Source organism: Callorhinus ursinus, unplaced genomic scaffold (assembly GCF_003265705.2).
Source record: "Callorhinus ursinus isolate GAN/ISIS: 27379988/994484 unplaced genomic scaffold, GSC_fseal_2.0 scaffold39, whole genome shotgun sequence".
In the NCBI taxonomy this organism is placed as follows: Eukaryota; Metazoa; Chordata; class Mammalia; order Carnivora; family Otariidae; genus Callorhinus; species Callorhinus ursinus.
The window spans coordinates 2,127,499-2,147,206 of record NW_027397101.1 but is presented as its reverse complement, the minus strand read 5'-3'; the positions used below and the strand labels follow the sequence as shown (position 1 = coordinate 2,147,206).

General features: G+C 42.6%; 1 protein-coding gene across 7 annotated transcripts in view; it reads right to left on the bottom strand.

The window, feature by feature from the left end:
- NTRK2 (neurotrophic receptor tyrosine kinase 2) overlaps positions 1-19,708 on the bottom strand; it is a 328,863-nt gene that overhangs the window by 288,434 nt on the left and 20,721 nt on the right. For all 7 annotated transcript variants that reach the window (XM_073880676.1, XM_073880674.1, XM_073880675.1 and 4 more), the window contains exons 5-8: positions 11,445-11,519; positions 11,259-11,330; positions 6,566-6,634; positions 3,804-3,958 (exon numbers count right to left, since the gene is read on the bottom strand). In XM_073880676.1, coding sequence (XP_073736777.1) covers positions 3,804-3,958; positions 6,566-6,634; positions 11,259-11,330; positions 11,445-11,519 — 371 coding nt within the window. The remainder of the gene's footprint in view (positions 1-3,803; positions 3,959-6,565; positions 6,635-11,258; positions 11,331-11,444; positions 11,520-19,708) is intronic.

Here is a 19,708-nt window from a genome sequence, read left to right as displayed (position 1 = left end):
AGAAAGTGAGAGAGTGGGATGAAAGAAAATCAACACAGCCCCAAAGGGACACATAAGTATTCAGTGCACAAAATAGGGAGGCTCTAGGCTGACCCCAGACTGAAGGGGTAGACTGCAGGACAGAGTGGAGCCCCACCTTGGCTGAGCCATGGGGCCACTGGTTCAGAAAATAAGTAAACACAACAAGAGAAATAGCCTTTTCACATCCTGTCCCTATCCACTCACTGCGGACGCAGCATCCAACAAGAAGCAATGAGTGCAGGAACTTTACCAGAAAAAAATCAGTACTGCTAGGTGCTGGTGACACCCTAGAGATATGGTGAACCCCAACACAGGAAAGGGTGTTTCTGTTATTAAAAAAAAAAATCACTCAAGATTGCAGAAATTAGAAACTGAGTGTTGAAAGGGAAAAATTCAATATCTGGAGAAACAGCTGAAGGCCAAAGGAGTGAGTCAACCCATTTCCCCATAATACAGTGCAAAAGGACAAGCAGATGGAAAGTGGTACTGAGGCTGAGGGGTACGGAGGGTAGAGCCCTTAAGTGTAAATAACCATCTGCATAAATTAGAAAACTCTCCCAGAACTGCAGACAAAACCCCCCATACTGAAAGAGTAGGCTGCATGTCAAACAATGAATTTTTTTAAAACACACACACACACACACACACACACACACACACACACACACACACACACCTAGTTACGTTGCAGTAAAAATTTTAGAATAATGCGGAAAAGGAGAAAATCTTCAAAGCTTCTAGAAGGAAAAGAAAAGCATAGGTTCCCTGTCAAGAAGCAAGCATAAGACTGGCCTCAAGCTTCTCATCAGCGACACTGAATACAAGGAAAAATGTAATACAATACCTTCAGAGGTCTAAAAGGAATTTGTTCGAGTCTAGAAATGCATACTCAGCCAATTCCACTGAGAAGAACAAATACAGTCTGATTTTCCACCAGGCAAGAACTTAAAGATTTTATGTTTTTTAGTTTCTCTGAAAGAAATATTAGAGGATACACACCAGCAAAAAGAAAATCCACTCCAAAAGGCAGTAGGATACAAAAGTTAATGATATATACAAAGAAACAGTAAATCTTCAAAACCATCAAGTAACAATCTACAAACAAAATCCTAGTTGACAATAATCTGAAGACGGGAGGAGAAAGTAAAAAGAAATAAGACTACTTTTTCCTGTCTTGTTGGAGCTATCTCTAGACACTTACAAGAAAAATATGTTTTAATATGGGTGGTGAATATTTGGGCATATTTCCAAAAACAAAGAAACAATTTATAACCTTCAAACAAGTTAAGAAAAAATTAAATGATGTACTGTATGGTGACTAATGTAACATAATAAAATAAAATTTTTAAAGAATTAAATAAAAAGACACTAGAAATGGAAAAGGAAAACACTATAGAAAAATAGAGAAAGGTTATAAATAGGCAATCCACCAAAGAATAAACACAATGTCCTATAAACACAGAAGATACCCAACAGTCATCAGGAAAAGGCAAACCAAAAAGCAATGACCCACCATTTTTTAGAAAAATAAACAAATAAGAAGTGTGCTAATATTAAGATATGCTTTGCTGAAGTGGCTATAAATTGGAACAGCTGTTTTTTTAATGCGCAAACCATATCAGCCAAAATTCCGCTTCCTGCTATGTACTCTAGGAAAACCTTTTCATCTGTACACAGGTACAAAGAGCACATGAAAAGATGCTTGTCAAAACATTTCTGGAGTGGCGAAAAATGGGAAATAAGCTAAATGCCCATCAATGTGGAAATTTTAATGTAATTAAGATAGAGTCTACCAAGAATACCATGCACTGATGAAAAAGAATATTATAGATCCGTAACCACTAACCTGAAATGGTTACAAACAAGAGAAACACAAACTTTATGTGTAATACAGGAGGTTCTTTTTAACCACAAAATGTATCAACATTACTTGTGCAATTACAAATAAGTTAAAAACACTTGGAAAGAAAAAAATTAACAGACAAACAACATAACAGTTTAAGAGTACAAAAGTGGCAGAGAAGTAAGTCTATCCATTCACCTTTTTTACAATGTTGCTTTTTGAAAAGCATCATCTACACTGAAACCAATTGTGAATGTTACCATGAACCTAACCATCCCCATGGAGCACTCAAACACATTCTGTCTGAATCAGGACAGTGAATTCCTCAAGTTCCCTCATTCACAAGATTCACTGACTAATTTGTAGCCAACAAAAAATTACTGAAAACTGACAAATTCATCAGGAAAAATGAGGACCAGTTCCCTCCCACTCTTTCCCTCCCCAGCTGCAATGGTCTCACAACAACACATTAGGTGGGGCGCATCACTGAAAGCTGTCAAGATAACATGGCCAAAAATTAAAATTAAAAAAAAAAAAAAGAAGGAAAATCGGTTTCAGGCAAGGGCAACACAGATGTCTATCTTACGGGGCCGTTCGTGGAATAAGAGCAAGAGCTTGATGCTCTCTCTCTCTCTTCCTCTCAGTGGTTGCTGAACCAATATGGTCACAACACCATGGACTTGGGAAGCTGGTCAAAAGGCCTGGTGACTCAACACTGAATTTCTTGTCCCTCTAGGTGATTTCTCTCAGTGGTGCAAATTTATACCAGAACAGAGCACAGTCGCCCTCTTATCAATCAGGAAATGATATATATTAAAAGCTGGGTTTTTTGTTTTGTTTTTTTTTAAGTGTTGGCTAGCAAAGCTGAGAGAAGTTGGCAAGAGAACAAAGCCTGATTCCCCTGTTAGGAAGCCATAGGGCTCGAGGACAGAGAAATCTGTGGGAAGACTAACTGCTCTCTCATGAGCCCCTTCAGGGTAAAAAGCAAATATTTATCTTTCTTTTTATGACATTCTCATTAAAAATGAGCAGCAGCTCTATTTTCCTTCAAGAAAAACTGACCTCAAACAATAGGGTCTTCTGAGAACAAAGAATCCGAATGTTTGTGGTTCATAGACAGACTCCTCACAGACGAGAAGCCTTCTGCTATGTCACCAGCCACGAGGCCAGAAGATCAAATATAACTGCGAGCTGATTAGCTGGTTGACTACAGCCTAGGTGGGGATTGCCAAGGCACATCACAGATGCCCTGAGCAGTAAATTCTGAACCAGAACACCCGGGTTTTCGTTCCCTGTAAACGCAGTGGCTCTCAGAGAGATGGGACTTTGTATAACTCTGGAGGTGCAAATGCTGAGAAGGAGTGGGGGCAAGGCTGAGGAGGGGCCTGGAAACCCAAACACGGAAAAGCATGTATAAGGGCATATTCATGGTGCCCCATCAAGAGACACAGCCCTCTGGTAGCAAGACAAGTTGAAAGGAATGTGCTGGATCAAACTGCATTTTTTTTGTACTGTTGAGGACACTTGACCACCACAAGATCTTTCCCTCTCCATTTTCCGGGTGCCAACCACATATATACATGGCCAACGAAGTATCACACTCTTGGCACATAGTTTTCGGATGGATAGATAAATGGATAGAGGAATGCATGACCAGGCAAATGCACAAAGAAAACAATGGAATAAACAGCCTACTTTTCCTCCATGGGCTTCAAAGTCATCCATTCAGAATTAATATTCTACTTGCAAAAAATATTCAGCAAAGTTGCTCCCAGCTGACTTCTCCGCACTGCACACAAACGTTGCCCAGCTCAGCAGAGACCTCAACAGCATACTATATAAAATCTGGGTAGTGATAATCCTCCCGGACTCACTACTACACCAAGGCAATTAGAATAATTAATAGCAAATAGAATTCATTGATTCGAATGTAAATTACCACAATTGGGTATCTGCAGGTTTGCCAGGGGAATATTCTTGCTGTTTTCATTTAGGCAGTACAAATCCTGAGTTTCTGGGCTGGATTTAGTCTCCTGAAGAGTCTTGATCCACATAATGTCACAGGAGCATGTAAATGGATTGCCCACCAGGATCCTACACGGAACAAAAATGAAACCCGATCAGGCTTCTCTTTTCCAGTGTTAACTATGCTAGTGTTTACAAAGCACTACAACATTATGAATTCTATCTGCCAGCAATCTTCGAAAGTCATACCTACCTTTATAGCTTTACAATACTTATTCATTCATTTATCTAATACTTACTGATCTTCTGCTAGGTGCAAACACCACCATGGACTCTAAAGGATGCAGAGTGATGCAAGACCTTTCAGAATAATGGGGTAACAAGACAGGAATAGGCAGAACTATAATAAAGCCTAGAAAAGGATGTCTCATAGGATGGGGGAAAATCAGATGCCATAACAAATTTATCACAGCCATTATATAGTAATTAAGATCTTCAGTGAATATGCCAATAGTTAAGTTATCAGGAACACTAACATACTTATCTCTGACCAGGCTAGAGATTCAAGTGTTATCATTTAATAAGCTCAATCCACAGCAGGGAGCAGAGTGATTTCATCTGACTTTACAATGAGACCGTAAATACAAAGTGAAGGCTGAAATGTGAGGGCCAGTAAGGTGGTACCAGCTTTCTGCACAGGGCGACCACTGTTCAGCGGAACCGTTGCAAGAAAGTTGGAGTAAATGTGCACAAGAGAGCCTGGAAGGGAACTCTGAGACCTCCTTCACACACACACACCCAAGCTCAGGGTTTCTGAGAGCAAGAGCAAGCGAGCTCCAGATGGAGCCCCTCAGCCCGCTGCAGGAGGGTCTGCAAAGAGAAAGCCACCCATCAGCTGAGCTGCCGGGACTCCCGTGGCCTGCAACTGGTAACAGAGGAAGTAGTCAAGAGGAAAATAAAAACCACAAGAAAAAAAATCTTTAAATGCTTATTTATAATACTCAGTGGCCTATTTAAGATGAATTCCATTTATGGTAATGAGCCTTTAAATGAGGCCATTTACAATCGTTACATAGGCTCTGCCCGACATTAACCACAATACTTAAGATTTCCTTGAGGACAGAACCTGGGCTTTGCAACATCATTTACTCCTGTGGTTTTCTGGTTGGGTTCGAAGAATCTCAGGGATCCCTGGAGACTCTTCCAGGAGTCTCTCTGGGGAAAATGTGGTCATGGCAGCCTCGTTTAATTTGTGTCTGCTTGATCGCCTCCAAGTATCCCTCCAACAACAAAATAGAATGTGATGCTATTGGATACAGAATCTAAGGCAGAAGAGATCCACAGTGCATCAACTCCAACTACTGCAAGAGGTTTCCTGGCATTCTAAGTACATGAAAAACTAAAGAATCTCTCAAAAACCAAGGCATGACCGAACCGACAGAAGAGATAAAGAAGCAAAGGATCTTCGGCTGTAACTATAGCAATGTTCACATGAGCACAACACACCGGCAGGTAGCTGGCTCCTTTCTTCAGTTCATGGGCAAACCCCCTCTTCCAGTGATTGCTACAGCACCTGACCCTCGTTTGTTTAGGCTTCTAGCTCTCCCACTAGATAGCAGAATCCTGAAACACAGAGAGTGTCCTCCTTACGTCCCCACGGCCCAGTGCATGAGTCTGATTCGCAACCAGGCACACAACTAACATTTGCTGAGTGATTTGATTAAATCTGCTGCTGGGAGAAATCAGAGGCCTGTGGATTTGGAGTCAGAACTCTGATTTCCAACTCGTCAAGAAAATGTTCCGCAGTGATGCTCAAAAGGTTCATACTGGGCATCTCTCGCCCTGTTTCATATCTTCCTTAAAGTTTATGTGCCCATTCCTGGGCACTTCAAGCCCAGGGAATTGAGTGTATTCCAAAATACTGCCCATCGCCAACACCCGGCACCAGGCAACCCTCATTAAGACCTATCTGCACCTTTTCCTTGCGAGCAGGGGGAGACCCTTCAACGCAGGCAATATAAACAGTGTGAGCAAAAGCTACAGCCTGGTGTTCAAGGGCCTTGTCCATCTGGGCCCCCCTCTGACACACTGAGCCTCTGCCTTGGGGTTCTTTGGGCAACTTACCCATAGCAATGTCAACAGTTAGCACAAGAATGGAGCATGCCTGGAAACGGTGGCTATCAGTCATTAACACATGGCCATCTTTTTCCTATCATTTTGCAGCAAAGGAAATTAGAGCATCAGGATAAATCCTGAGTGCAGTGGCAGACCCAGAAGAAAATCTCACAAGGATGGGCAGGGAGGGAGAAGAACGACCTCTCCGGCAACGTTCACCAAGCACCAGCGGGCACCAGGGAGTTCCGCCCATGGCTATTTCCTCCTTGACTGGCTCTGCTTTCCATTAGGCCCTGGACATCACCAATGCTATGAGATATGTTGCCCTTATAACATAAAACTCCCCCCTCCATCTTTTTCTGCTTTCCCTCCTTTAGAAAACAAATCACATTTAAACTCATCCTAAATGATACCTCACTGTTGAGATTTCTGGGTTTTGATTACTTAATCATGTTTTTATGAGGGAATTAAAAAAACAAGTGGCCAAAACCTGAGAAATCATTTTTTAAGAATTTTGATATAAAAATAGATCTGCAGCATCACTCATTTAAAAAAAAAATACTTAATTACTCTTTCCTCTGAAACTGTTTCTCTGAATGCCACACAATAATCATTACTTACAGCTCAGACAAGTCAAGGTGACGAAAATGTTTCCTAGACAAGCTCATCAGTTTATTTCGGGTAAAATTGCTGAAAGAAACCAAAAACATTAAATGTGAATTAAAAATGTAACATCTCAAGAAGAAAGTATGCAAATAGAGATTCTTTTTTTTCAAAATATAATTTTATTTGATCATGGTTCATGCCTTCCTTCGACACAGTCTCTTTCTTCCATCTGGAATGACAACTTAGTTTTTCCTGCCTCTCCTAAAATTCTTGGTCATAAGGGAAGGGGAGGGGCAGGCATAATTTCCAAAATGTCTATTTTTAATCTCTTTCTTAACCAAGAGTTTATTCTTCATATGCTGATTCAGAGGCAAGTTATATACCTCCTAGAGATCTCTGACCTCCGAACAATTAATAGGAAGAATTAATCTAATTTAAAATCATAAGTCTCACTAGGGAAAAAGATGCTTTAAAACTAAACAGCATTATGAATATTTTGAAATCACATGACACATAAAACTCTGAATATAAACTGAATTTAACACATCGTTGTAGGAAAGAATACACCCACTGATTGATAACTCCGGTGGGCATTGTTTATATATGACTTCTAAATAACCAGATAATTCCCATGATGAGGACAAGAACAACAAAATATCAGAAAACAAGGAATATGTCAGATTTCATGTGAAACTATCCTAGCAACGTATCATTTTAAGATCTGGACCAACCAGTGGCTTTGTGGCGCCTGGGTGGCTCAGCCAGTTAAGCATCTGCCTTCAGCTCAGGCCATGATCTCAGGGTCCTGGGATCAAGTCCTGCCTCAGGCTCCCTGCTCAGCGGGGAGTCTGCTTCTCCCTCTCCCACTCCCACTCCCCCCTGCTCGTTATCTCTGTCAAGTAAATAAATAAAATCTTAAAAAAGAAAAAAGATCTGGACCAACCAGACAGTGAAAAGTCAATGAAACCAAGTCATATTTGTGATTGAAAAAATACTAATGAATCTACTGATGTGTTCTGAATACTTAGTTTTATTCAATGGGCAGGAGTTTCCATGTCTGATGATCAGGGCCATGAGGCCCTGAGTTGGAAAATTCAGAGCCATAATCCCGGCAGCTGACTTGTTCCGTGAATGTGTTTACTGGTTGAATTTATTCAAAAAGTGTCCAATGCTTGGGCCTCCAGACATGTGTTTAATAACCAGCAGGAATGTAAAACAAACATCAACTTGGACAAAAACAGCCAAGCCCTCAACAAATTGCAATGAGCCTTTTAGGATCTGTTTCCTGCTTGGAAACGCAAGTGCTAGCAGGGAGGGAAAAATTGCACACCTGAGGGTCACAGGAGTCCCGGCCCCTTCCCCGAGGCTAGTCTGCTGAGTCAGCCCAACAAACTCACGGGTTGCTCAGACATCCCGCTCTGTCTGACCAGTCACCCCTCAAAGAGGGGCCCAGGAGCTAATGTTCGATTCGAGGCTGGTCACGTGAAAATGCTGCTCCAGGGCCCCCCGATTCGAGACTGCGTGTGTCCTCGCCTCCTTCTATATGGAGAGTTCCACTCACCCAAACCCCTACCTACACAAAGGTTCTCTCTTCCTTTGACGCTTACTTCTTCTGTCTTTACACTGAGCATAAAGTGCTCACCCACATGAAAAAAATAATCCCCCGGGAAGTTGTAAAATGTGCCCACATACATCTTTTCTCTTTCCTTTCGGAACGTGAATTAAGAATGAGCTTCATTGGAGTATCACACATTGAAAAGTCAGTCTGCCCGTGTTCTCCAGGCATCTTCAGAAACCCCCACCCTCTGAAGGAAACACAAACAAAACCAGGACTCTTCCTCCTGAGAAGAACCAGGAGAGAGGGGGCAAAGAAAGAAGACACTCTTGGTCAAGGTCTTGGTCAGCGATGAAGCCCCGGGCCGGCACCAGCAGCCGCTGGTCCTGTCGGGCTGCCAGCGCACAGCCCCGAGTGGGGTCACACGCCAAAGAACAAGATGAGTTTTATGAACCATACTTATTATTGGGGCCAAAAGCCAAAAAAGAGGGGGAGGGGAGGAAGAAAAATCAACAATCCTCTTACTGTTTGATGACAGAACTCTGCAAAGGAACTAATTAGCACCTCGGCAAAGCCCCTGGAAAATATGAACACTGGCTTTCCTCACAACCCCTGGGTTCTCAGACGCTGGGGAGGAATTAAAGGTACCAAGAAATAAACTCAATGACCAGCCACAGGGGCGATGGACAGGCCCCACGTGATGTTGAATATGCCCAGGGCAGAAGGAGGGGCGGTGAGGCAGGATCCAATCCAAATCTCCCTAAAACCCGAAGTGAAATAGATTGCTCTTGAGCACATTGTTATATTTTTGGGGAGACTCAGAGATAATCAGTGTCCCCCGGAGTAAAAAGAAACAGCTTCTAATGTACATTTCTTTTTCCGCTCCCTGGTATCCACAGTGTCAATATCCGAGGTAACTGCAGAAAATCAGGAAAAACAAGCCAGTGCCCAAGTCCTCAGTCATTAGCAGAGGTTGGGACTCAGGTCTGCAAAGGCAGACACCTGATTTGCTCCCTCCTCTCTCCCTGCCATTCTCAAAGCCAACTGCTTAATTTAATTTAATTCTGGTGATTAGGAGCCTCTTTCACCCATGAACACTGTATATGAAGCTTACTGGCCTTATGGCTGCTAAATATCGTCTAACTTTGTTTTGTCTTAATATTTGATCATGCCTACAAATGTCAACAGAGTTTTTGCTGCTTGACCAATGACCTGGTTTCCCGGCTACTGCCTTTTAAAGAAACTCTCTAAGATATGTCCATCTCTTTGGTTTTCCACTCTCAAATGATGCCTCTTTGGGAGACAGGGATAGATAGTTGGTTTTATATAAGTTGTTGACAGCACATAGAATGCTGGTAAAATTATTCTATCATATATCACCCTGAAAAGATACACCAGGTGGCTTTGGTTTTCCTATAAATGGCATGCAACAGGCAGGAAGGGAAAGTATGACGAGGTCGAGTAAGCCCTTTATGAATAAGTCCCCTTATAAATAAATACATTAATTACTAAAACAACAATCAACCATACCCCACTGTACACAACACATCTTTAGGGGAAGTGATGGGGTAAAAGAGCCAATAAAATGGGGTCGGGAGAGTAACTCAGGTAGAATGTTAGCTGTAATGAAAATACCAGAACTTAGCCACTGAGGTCATTAATTACATTTAAGCGATGGCCTTAGAGCATTTTGACTTTTTTCATCTCCAACTTCTCTCTTGTTCATGACCTCAAGACCTACACAGACATCAGATTGTGTAGGCAAGCCAACCAAAGAGATGATGCCAGAGAAGCATTTAAATGAAATGTGTTAATCCAGTTCCATGGAGTTTTATCACATTTTTGCTGAATGTTTTGTATCTTCATTCTACAGACATTATTTTTAAATAGACTTCATCATTAATGCCACCTATAAAATACGAAGTCACAAAACTGGCTTTAGCAAAAAAAAAAAAAGGCTTTTCATAAAATCAACAAATCTCCATACAGTGTCCAGGTGACCTGCTCCGAGAGAATGATTTTCTTTTATAACTGGCATGGAAATCCTCTGGGGAGCTGTTCTCCCCAAGAAAAGAAAGAGGACAAATACTATAAGAAGGGCTGGTTCTCTAATTATATGGATGGCATAGATTTTATTTCCCGTGCTCTTATTGTAAGAGCTTGGCCAGGGGTGGGCCCTGGAGTCATAACTCTTGTCACTCTCCATTTTTGGACCTGAGCAAATCTTCGAACTTCCTCCGTCTGGTTTTATGTCCCTGAAATGGGAACCAAAAAGATCTTCCCTGCCAATTGTTGGAAAATTCAAGTGAGATAATGCAAGAGAGAGTCCTACAGGTAAACTGTAGATGAGGGGACACAAAGCATGATTACAGAGAATTTGCAAAGTACCCAAAGGCCAACGAATGCAGGCAACATGCCTCCACTGAACACTCTAGGGCTTAAGGAACACCAATCTGAGCTGAGGGGCAGGTGAGCCTCTGTTGAATGAAGAAACCTCCCAGGAAGGCCATACCTTTTGGACGACAGGCCATCATCTGACAGGACCTAGCAGCAAACACCCTGAGGGATCCCACTGTCCATATTTCCAGCTGACTTCAGTTGACAAAGCATCAATGTGACTTCAGTGCAAACACTTGCTATTTTATAATCGTCTGAACCTTCGGCGGGTCCCATGATTGATTTTTCCCCACTTTTATCAACCACGACAGGTAGCTTTGAGAAAATGAACTTTCAAAAGAGGATCTACAGGGGCGAGGGGAGCATTGGTAATTTTTAGTTCCCTAAAAAGGCCAAGGCCAAGTCAGTTTCTTTCAATTCCACTAGTTTGATGTCTTCCAGGGAACATGTCATGATTCCAAGGAAAAGAATCAAGGACTGTGTATCAGGACATAGTTTTCACATCAGACTCTGCTGTTGGACTACTGCTCCATCCAAGATGGAAATGGCCCAGAAATCCATGAAAGGGAATACACAGGCTGTTCTAAGTACCCCTCTGAAGCTATTCAAATATCAAAGCTAATATTTCTAAGCTATTGTCACATCTATGCTAACTTTAAAAAAAAAAAAAAAAAGGAGGTTGAGTCTTGGAAAAGAGAGAGGAAAAATATTGAATACATTGGGTCCCGGGAAGCAAAAGAATCAAACTTTACTTACATGTGCTGTAAATTGCTGTTTTTCAGAAACGCTTTATGAGCCACAAATTTTAATCCAGAATCCACGATTGTCCTAAGAAAATACATAATTGCACGTACATTAGAACGAACTGGTTAATGCCTGCTTGACTATAACAGAGCATAAGAAAAAGTTCTGAGATAAGGTACGCCAGTCCGGAGTACTTACAGATTTTTCAGTCCTGCATAAGCTTCAACGTCATCTTCGTTGATGATTTCCAACCTTTTCTGATTGGCAATGTAGCTGCAAAAAGCGCAGAGAGTGAAAACCAGTCACTCAGAATGCAGACAGTACGCGAAAAGAAGGGGTAGCATCCATCCTACCTCACCAGGGCGGGGAGCCCTCCCCACCCACCCGAGCCCCACCCGAGCCCCACCCGTTTCCTTAAAATACAGAAGACGGAGGAAAACTGAATGTGACTGAGAAGAAACCATGATTGAGCAGGTTTCAAGGTCAACGACAGGTTCACCAAGTTCCCTTTTTTTCTTAATCCTTTATCACTTCCAACTAACAAATTCAGCCTGCCTTCCCTTTCAAGGTATCCCCTGTGTACAGAGGGGAAAACAACCTGGAAATGCATCCGCTACCTCTCAAAAGCGTTTCCTCCTTATGGTGACGGCCACAGGGATGCTGGCATCATCACATGCAAGACAGATTACATCTTTCCCTACACGCCAGGACAACCAGTCAGTCCTTCTTTTTACCTCCTAAAACACTGAAGCCAATTCTCCTCCCCTCTCCCTCCCTCCCCCACTCCCTTCCTTTCTTCCTACTCCCTCTTTTCATGACCCCGGATCCCCCTTTTCTGCCTTGGTCAGCACTACTACCAATATCTCCTTTCAGGAACCACATTCACAAAGCCCACATGGTCCTAGTGCACCCTCTGCAGGAATCCTCCTCTTCCCCACCTGCCAGACCTTCAAGTACAGGAGGAAAGTGGCGACAGAAGTCCATCCCCTCGGCCATGATGATTGGCTTAGAGATGTTCATGTGGCCTCAACCAGACCAATGAAAATTTTCCCTAAAACTGAATAGATGATGCTGGGACAGAGAGAGACTCTTTCCCTGGGATCTTAGTAGAAAGATTATACAGTCCCAGGGCCTCCATGAGAAGTTTTTCTGCCACGAGGAAAGAGACTGTCTAACAATGAAGTCAGCACACAGAAGAAAAAAGACCTATGAGATATAATAAGAGAGAGGACCTGAAAAATACCACTTGAGCCCTTGGATCCAGATATCTCTGTGTCACTAAATGGAAGTTTGATCTGAATTTCTGTCACTTCCAACCAATAAAATCCCTAGTAATACAAACCCAAAGCTATTAAACCTACCACCATGGACTACTCTTGTGCTACAGTTATTCGAGTAGCTGTCTATTTTTCTTAGGTCATAACCTCTTTGAAGACAGCTGGATCCTGATCTATAACTCTTAATAACACCACAGCATCTAGCAAAGTACCTTGCACAAGGTAGGTATTCAAAGGATAAAGGGTAGATAGATGGGTGGATGGGTGGGTGGGTGGATGGACAGATGGATAGATGGATGGATGGACATCCACGGATGGGCAACAACTGGAGTTCCAAAGGCACTATAAGAACTTGTGTCAGGATGGGTCTTCCCCTCTCTTTTTCGAAAACAATTTAAGATACGTAACATATCCCAATTAAGACACTGAAAACAAATATGTAGCCCTGCTCTTACCACTGTGAGTTAAATGAAAAACAGTAACCAGTGGGGGAGAAGATACAGCATCTATAGGTCCCTTCTTCTACACAATCCATAAAAGGAAAAACAGATGTCAAGATACACATGGTGGGCGCCTGGGTGGCTCAGTCGGTTAAGCGTCTGCCTTTGGTTCAGGTCATGATCCCAGGGTCCTGGGATCGAGCCCCACATCCAGCTCCCTGCTCTGTGGGAAGCCCGCTTCTCCCTCTCCCACTCCCCTTGCTTGTGTTCCTTCTCTCGCTGTCTCTCTCTGTCAAATAAATAAAATATTTAAAAAATAAAGTAAAATAAGGAAATGCTCTGAGAAAGCAAAATCACACCAAAGAAAAATAATTTTCAAAGGACCCATTTCATAAAAAAAAAAAAAAAAGCAACCTCCAAGATAGAAGGGGGCATCTTCTGTTCAAAGATCTTGGTTCTCCCTGATATCCAGGGCCTGGCACTTAATAGATGCACAGGAAGGATTCATTCCCTGCTCTCCTTCTACTACACTGGAAGGAAACACTTTTAAGACTCCAGCCTAATGCTCAAACAATTTTCAACATCAAGATCTGTTATGAAATGTTTCTAAATCATCACACTTTAGATTAAATTATTCCACTAACATTTTCAATAGAGACCATAGTGACCACCCTCTTCTAAATTATCTCCCAATAAGAACTTCATTCCAGAGACCCCCCTAAATATTAATGCCTTTTTCATGTAATTGGCAGCAAAAAGGGCAGATAGCATGGGCAAGGTTTCCTTTGCAGTCACAGCCAGGACTTCCAGAGAAGGCTGTTCCTGCCTTATAGCTGAGCCCTAGCGTGGTGTCTGTCACTGTTCTGAAATCATCTAAGCGTTTTTCAGCTCTCTTGGTGACAGCATCACTGTATCCTCCATGCCTATGACAGGGGCCTGATATTCAACAGGTACTTAGTCAACTGCTGTGGCACAAAGCATTTATCTTTAACTTTTCTTTTAGTTTTTGGCAGCCTTTGTTTTTTTATTTCATTTTTCATCAGATTTTTAATTGATAAACTCCCCAGTTGTATTCAATAAAATACAATGAGCTAACACAAATTAGAATGAAGGACATAGAAGAAAAAAAGGGGGAAGAGATAAAGGGTAACAGGCTTAATTTTAAGCCTTCCAGTCACCGAGACCCTAGAAAAGAAGGAAAAGGAGATAAATTTCATCGGTGGTAAATTCACAGTGTTCACAAGATGAAAATATGTCAGATGTTAGGCAAAGCATAACAGTTCTTGGATTTAAGACCAGACAGGAGATTGTGCTGAAAACCATCAAAAGAACCATGTGAAATTATGAAAAATGGTCACTAGAGAATATTTTTCCACTGTGGAGGCAGGAATGCCCTGGATAAATCATGAATATTTCTCCTAGTCAGCATGGAAAAACGAACAGAAGAGCTGGATTAAAAGACAGGCAAGTGCCCTCCAGATGCCAAGAACTGCCCTTCGTAAGTTACCATCTGCAGACATACTCGCAACACAGCTGCTGGCTATAAACTGTTCATCGATTCTACCCCCACCCCCAAGAAACTTTCCTGAGCTACCATGAAGTGAGGAATCACAGGGTTAGAATGGAAACTAGTACAGGTAATAACAGACAATTCACAGAAGGGAAACCTCAGTGGCCAAGAAACAGATGAAAAACTGCTCACCCCACAAGAACTCTGAAGTGCAAATTAAAACAAGGACATACCACCCCTCTCCCACTAGATGGACAACATGTTTAAAGTCTGACAATACAAAGTATTTGCAAGGATGTGGGGGATTTCTCTTACATTGTTGGAGGGAATGTAAATTAGTACAATCACTTTGACGAGCAGTTTATCCTGGCAAATGATACATCAGCACACTTTACAACCCAATAATCCCATTTCCAGATATTTACCCGAGAAAAATCTTACATGTGTACACACAGAGACATATACAATAATATTCACTGTAATACAGTCAGAATTCGAAGTCAGAAACAACCCAAGTGTCCATCGATTAAGAAACAGAGGGGGCGCCTGGCTGGCTCAGTTGGAAGAGCATGCAACTCTTGCTCTCGGGGTTGTGAGTTCAAGCCCCATGATGGGTGTAGAGATTAGTTAAATAAATAAAAAAAACTTAAAAAAAAAAAGAAACAGAAAACAACCAGAGGGGAGGTGGGAGGGGGATGAGGGAAATAGGTGATGGGGATTAAGGAATTCACCTGTCACGATCAGCATGGCTAATGCATGGAAATGTTGAACTACTATGTTGTACGCTTGAAATCAATATTACATTGTATGTTAATGACACTGGAATTAAAATTTAAAATTTTTTTTAAAGAAACAGAAAAAATAAGGTTTAAAGCTAAATTAAACCAGATCTTTGTATGTGAATAGGAAGAGATCTTCACGCTGAGAAGGCTATATAAGCAAAATCGCACGCTGATATGTACACATATACATAACAATTTATGTGAACTTTTAAAAATACACAGAAAACAACACCGCATAATGTTCACAGTCCAGGATATTTGTAAAGCATAAAAAGAAGACCGCAGGAAGGCCACCTGGGGAAAGGAGGTTGGGTCTGGGATAAAGAAACTTAAACTATCTTATTAAACTAGAAAACAATTTCTCTTATTAAAAAAGACTTGTAACAAAAAAAGACAAAAATACTAGCATGCTAGTTCAGAATATAAGTACATGAAGTATTTTTATGTTGTGTTTTTTTGAAATTTTTAAACTTTGGAAGAAAAAAGAAAAGGGGGGAAGGAAAGAAGGAAAAAAGGGAGGCAGGGAGGGAGGAAGGGAGGGAGGGAGCGAGGAAGGGAAAAAGAGACAGAGAAAGGCACACAAGTGAAGTGACTGCAGGGAGGCCGGACCCCAGGGCTTTGGGGTTAGGAGGTGGTCTCACACCCCTGGGCTCAAGTTCATGGTTCCCTGGACCACCGAAAAAGCATTCTGACAGCCTTCTGCTCCCAGCCCCAGAGCCCTGGACAGGAACCAGCAGATTAAGGAGCATGTTGGGCTGCCCCCTACTGGTGATTTCCACATGCCTCCCGCAGGATATTGCCCACACCAGGCCTGGAGCCATCAGCTGCAGAGACCAACCTAGGGTTAGGAAGGAGAGAGAAAGCGGCGGCCAGGGCGCACAGCTGGAAGATGCACATCCAGGCCAGGCTTCTCCATCACTCCGGTCAAAGTGCCACGAAACTCTGAGGGCTCTTGACTGAGTCAAACTTGGTTAAATAAAGCACATCCGCAAGAAGGGTTTCGTTCCCCTCGAAGCAGTGGGAAAGCCTGGCATTTTGGCACAAGCCTTCCTCAGCAGCTTTCTCTCCATGACGACCCCTAACTCCTCTGACCTATGCCCACTGTTCTGGAAAGCTTAGGCCCCAGGGGTTTTAAGGCACAAGACATCTGCCCAGAGCCCATGTCCCAGCACCTGTCTGTGAAGGAAATGCATATGAGTTCAGCAGAGCTATGGTTCTTCACAGAAAGCTATGCTTCTGCAGCCCTACCCTGCAGACCCTGCCTTCATTCTCCTTTAGGCAAGTCAGCTGCCTTTAAATGGTGACACACAGATGCGGTGGGTTTGGATTTCTTTAATTTGGTACTCTCCGTTTACCTCCTTGGCCTCCCAGCCTCTGCGGCCCGCCCCTCCATCAGTGATCTGTCTAGAATCACTGTTGGCCTCCAACCCTCCTATTTTGCCAAAATATGCCTTCCTTCTTTCTTGAACCTACATATAGGACCTCATATTATGAGGGTTGTTTTAATTGTTGCTTTTCACTTTTGCTACATCCCAGAATCACTGCCTGTTGCCCTAAAAGCTGAATCACATATTCAAGGGGCTTTTCGGTGAATTTACCAAAATCTATTCTGGGACCCTACATTACCTAGAATACTGATTGATTTGAGGGCAACACCAAAAAGACTTTTTTCCATTCAGAATATTTTTACTCCATCAGTTGGCAATCATTTTTTTTTAGCCTTTATTGTACTTAACTTTGTACTTAAGAATTAAAGAATGAGGGGCACCTGGGTGGCTCAGTCGGTTAAGCGTCTGCCTTCAGCCCAGGTCATGATCCCAGGGGCTCTCTGCTCAGCGGGGATTCTGCTTCTCCCTTTGTGCTCTCTCTCTCTCTCAAATAAATAAATAAAATCTTTAAAAAAGGGAGAGGGGCGCCTGGGTGGCTCAGTCGTTAAGCGTCTGCCTTCAGCTCAGGTCATGGTCCCAGGGTCCTGGGATCGAGCACCACGTCGGGCTCCCTGCTCGGTGGTAGCCTGCTTCTCCTTTTCCCTCTGCCTGCCGCTCTGCCTACTTGTGCTCTCTCTCTCTTTCAAATAAATAAATAAAATCTTTAAGAAAAAAAAAAGAGAGAGAATTAGGGAGAATGAAGGTTCTCTTTGTACCACAACTGTATTTTTCTCTTAGCCTGACTCCCCAACTGAAGCTGTTAAACTGCTCTGAGGGAAGGGTCTTATTCATCTCACTGCATCTCTACTTCCTAGCACAGAGCTGATGTTCTCAGGATGTTGTTGACTTAAAGCAATCAAACAGATCCACGGGCCCTCCACTTGGAAGTTTTTGTTATCCCATTGGGAAGACCAGACATAAACACACATGTGTGACAACAGGAAACAATCATGTAGAAAACAAAGAAACAAAGTAAAGACATTAACAGAGGAGGACGGAGAGCCAATGTCAAAAGCAAAATTAGTCCAATCTAGAAGCAAATTTAGATTGCAAGCATACAACATATTCAACCCAACTAATTTTTTTAATGATAAAAACTAATCACTCTCTGAAGATGAGCATCAATTTGCCACTGACCCCCTCAGGCTCAAGAATGTTAAGACTAGAAATGGCCTGCAAGAGTCTTCAGATCCAGTGGTTCTTGACCTTGAAGGAGGAGATGTCCTCCGAGTGTCAGTGCTCACTGCCACAGTATTTGATGAGCCCATAAGAGAAGGGTCCAAGCAGAGGAACAAGCATGCTGAGAGGACGCAGCAGAAGGAATTACAACGTGTGATTGGGCAGGTCAGCATAGGCCTAAATGGAGGTCAGGGCTTGTGGAGTGACCAGAAAGTCGAAAGGTAAAGAACGTGACCATAAGCAAAGTCCATACTATTTGCCATTTTATTCTACATTGTCCCCAAAGCTTCTCCAGTCTCAACTTGACATCCAGGACCTTCACTAAGACATCTTCTCGAGGGTAAAGAATTTCCTCTCCTTACACTTAACAAAAAGCGTATGGGTGGCTTTTTGGAAAAGAAGAGAGAAGAGGTAATTTTAGGGAAAATTCACAGAAACATTTCTGAATTACAGGTTCCTGGAAAGGGTACTCATCCCATTTGAAAAGATTTCACCTTGGCTTGAACAGCCTACCAAATAATTCCTACAGGTAATTTTCTGAAGGAACAAAGAGTGGCTTTAATGCATCTTGTCTTCATGTGTATTAGCTTAACAGCAGTATTGCTCAAAAGTAAAATTTCCCTTTAGCTCAGACTTTATTGCCCGAACTGTACTTTGGCAACACATCAGAAAGAAATAGAAACAGCAGTGAATATTTCTAATGGCCACTCTTCCAAATGGAATCACTTCCCGCCTACCCTGGCCACCCTCCACACCATACCCCGCCACTACCAAATAAATAAATAAGCAAGCTAATAAAAGTAGAACTCATACTGCCACATGAGATTGTGATATGCACCCAGGCTTACAGCCATGGGGTAAGGCACTTCAACACTGATGTGGATGGGATCCTCTCTGCCAGAAGATTTCTTTCATAAGGACTAGAATAGTCCTTAAAAAAATACTGCCCTTGGTCCCTGGGTTCACAGCGAGGCAGCTTCAGTTTCTCAGCAAAAATGCGGAGAGTTCTGAAAGTCAATCCCTGAGCAGGTGCAAGCGATACTCTGATGGACCAAAGCAAGGCTCCAGCTAGGAATCTCTCAGTGTATTTTTACAAGAATAAACCAAAAGATTGGTCCATTCTTATGAGAGGGTGCATCACCTCAACTGTGAAGACATGAATGCAGAGAAGACCAAATAAGCATGCTCAAAACTTGAATTCAAACGGCCTACTAGGGCATGCTGTTTGGCCTGAGCACTTCCAGCTTCTTTTCGGCCGTGGGCATAAAGGTGGACCAGCAATTTCCTTTGGTGGAGTGCTGTATGCCAGGCACTGGGGTACCCAGGGATTAAGGGTGCCCTGTGACACAACAACGCTACCAGGAGAGCATTCTGATTGCTTCCACTTTTCAGAAGAGAAAACGGAGGCAAAACCATACGAGGTCACTTACCCAAGGTCACAGAGCTGCCCAAGTGGGATCTGCACCCACGTCTACCTGCCTCTACATTCTGAGCTCAGGGCCACTGTATCACACCATGAAGGCTGCCGACTTGTAAAACCAGCACCTCCAGTACAAAGTTTCTAAAATGTCTACCAAAGGGACCTTCACAGATATCAAGGCCTAAAAACGATAGTCAATGAAGAGGAATGAGGACATTTTACAGGAGGCTCTCATGCATTCTATGGACATAGAGCAGTAAGAGGAGATAAATGAGAAATCTTCAGATGCTTCCACAATGGCACACTCTGGGAACTGCACTTTCCTAGAAGAGCCCAACTATCCCAGGAATTTAAGAATTCAAGTGGCTGGAAAACAATCAGTGGTGTCGTGTAAGGGATAAACGCACTCTGCTAGCTTCACCTCTTA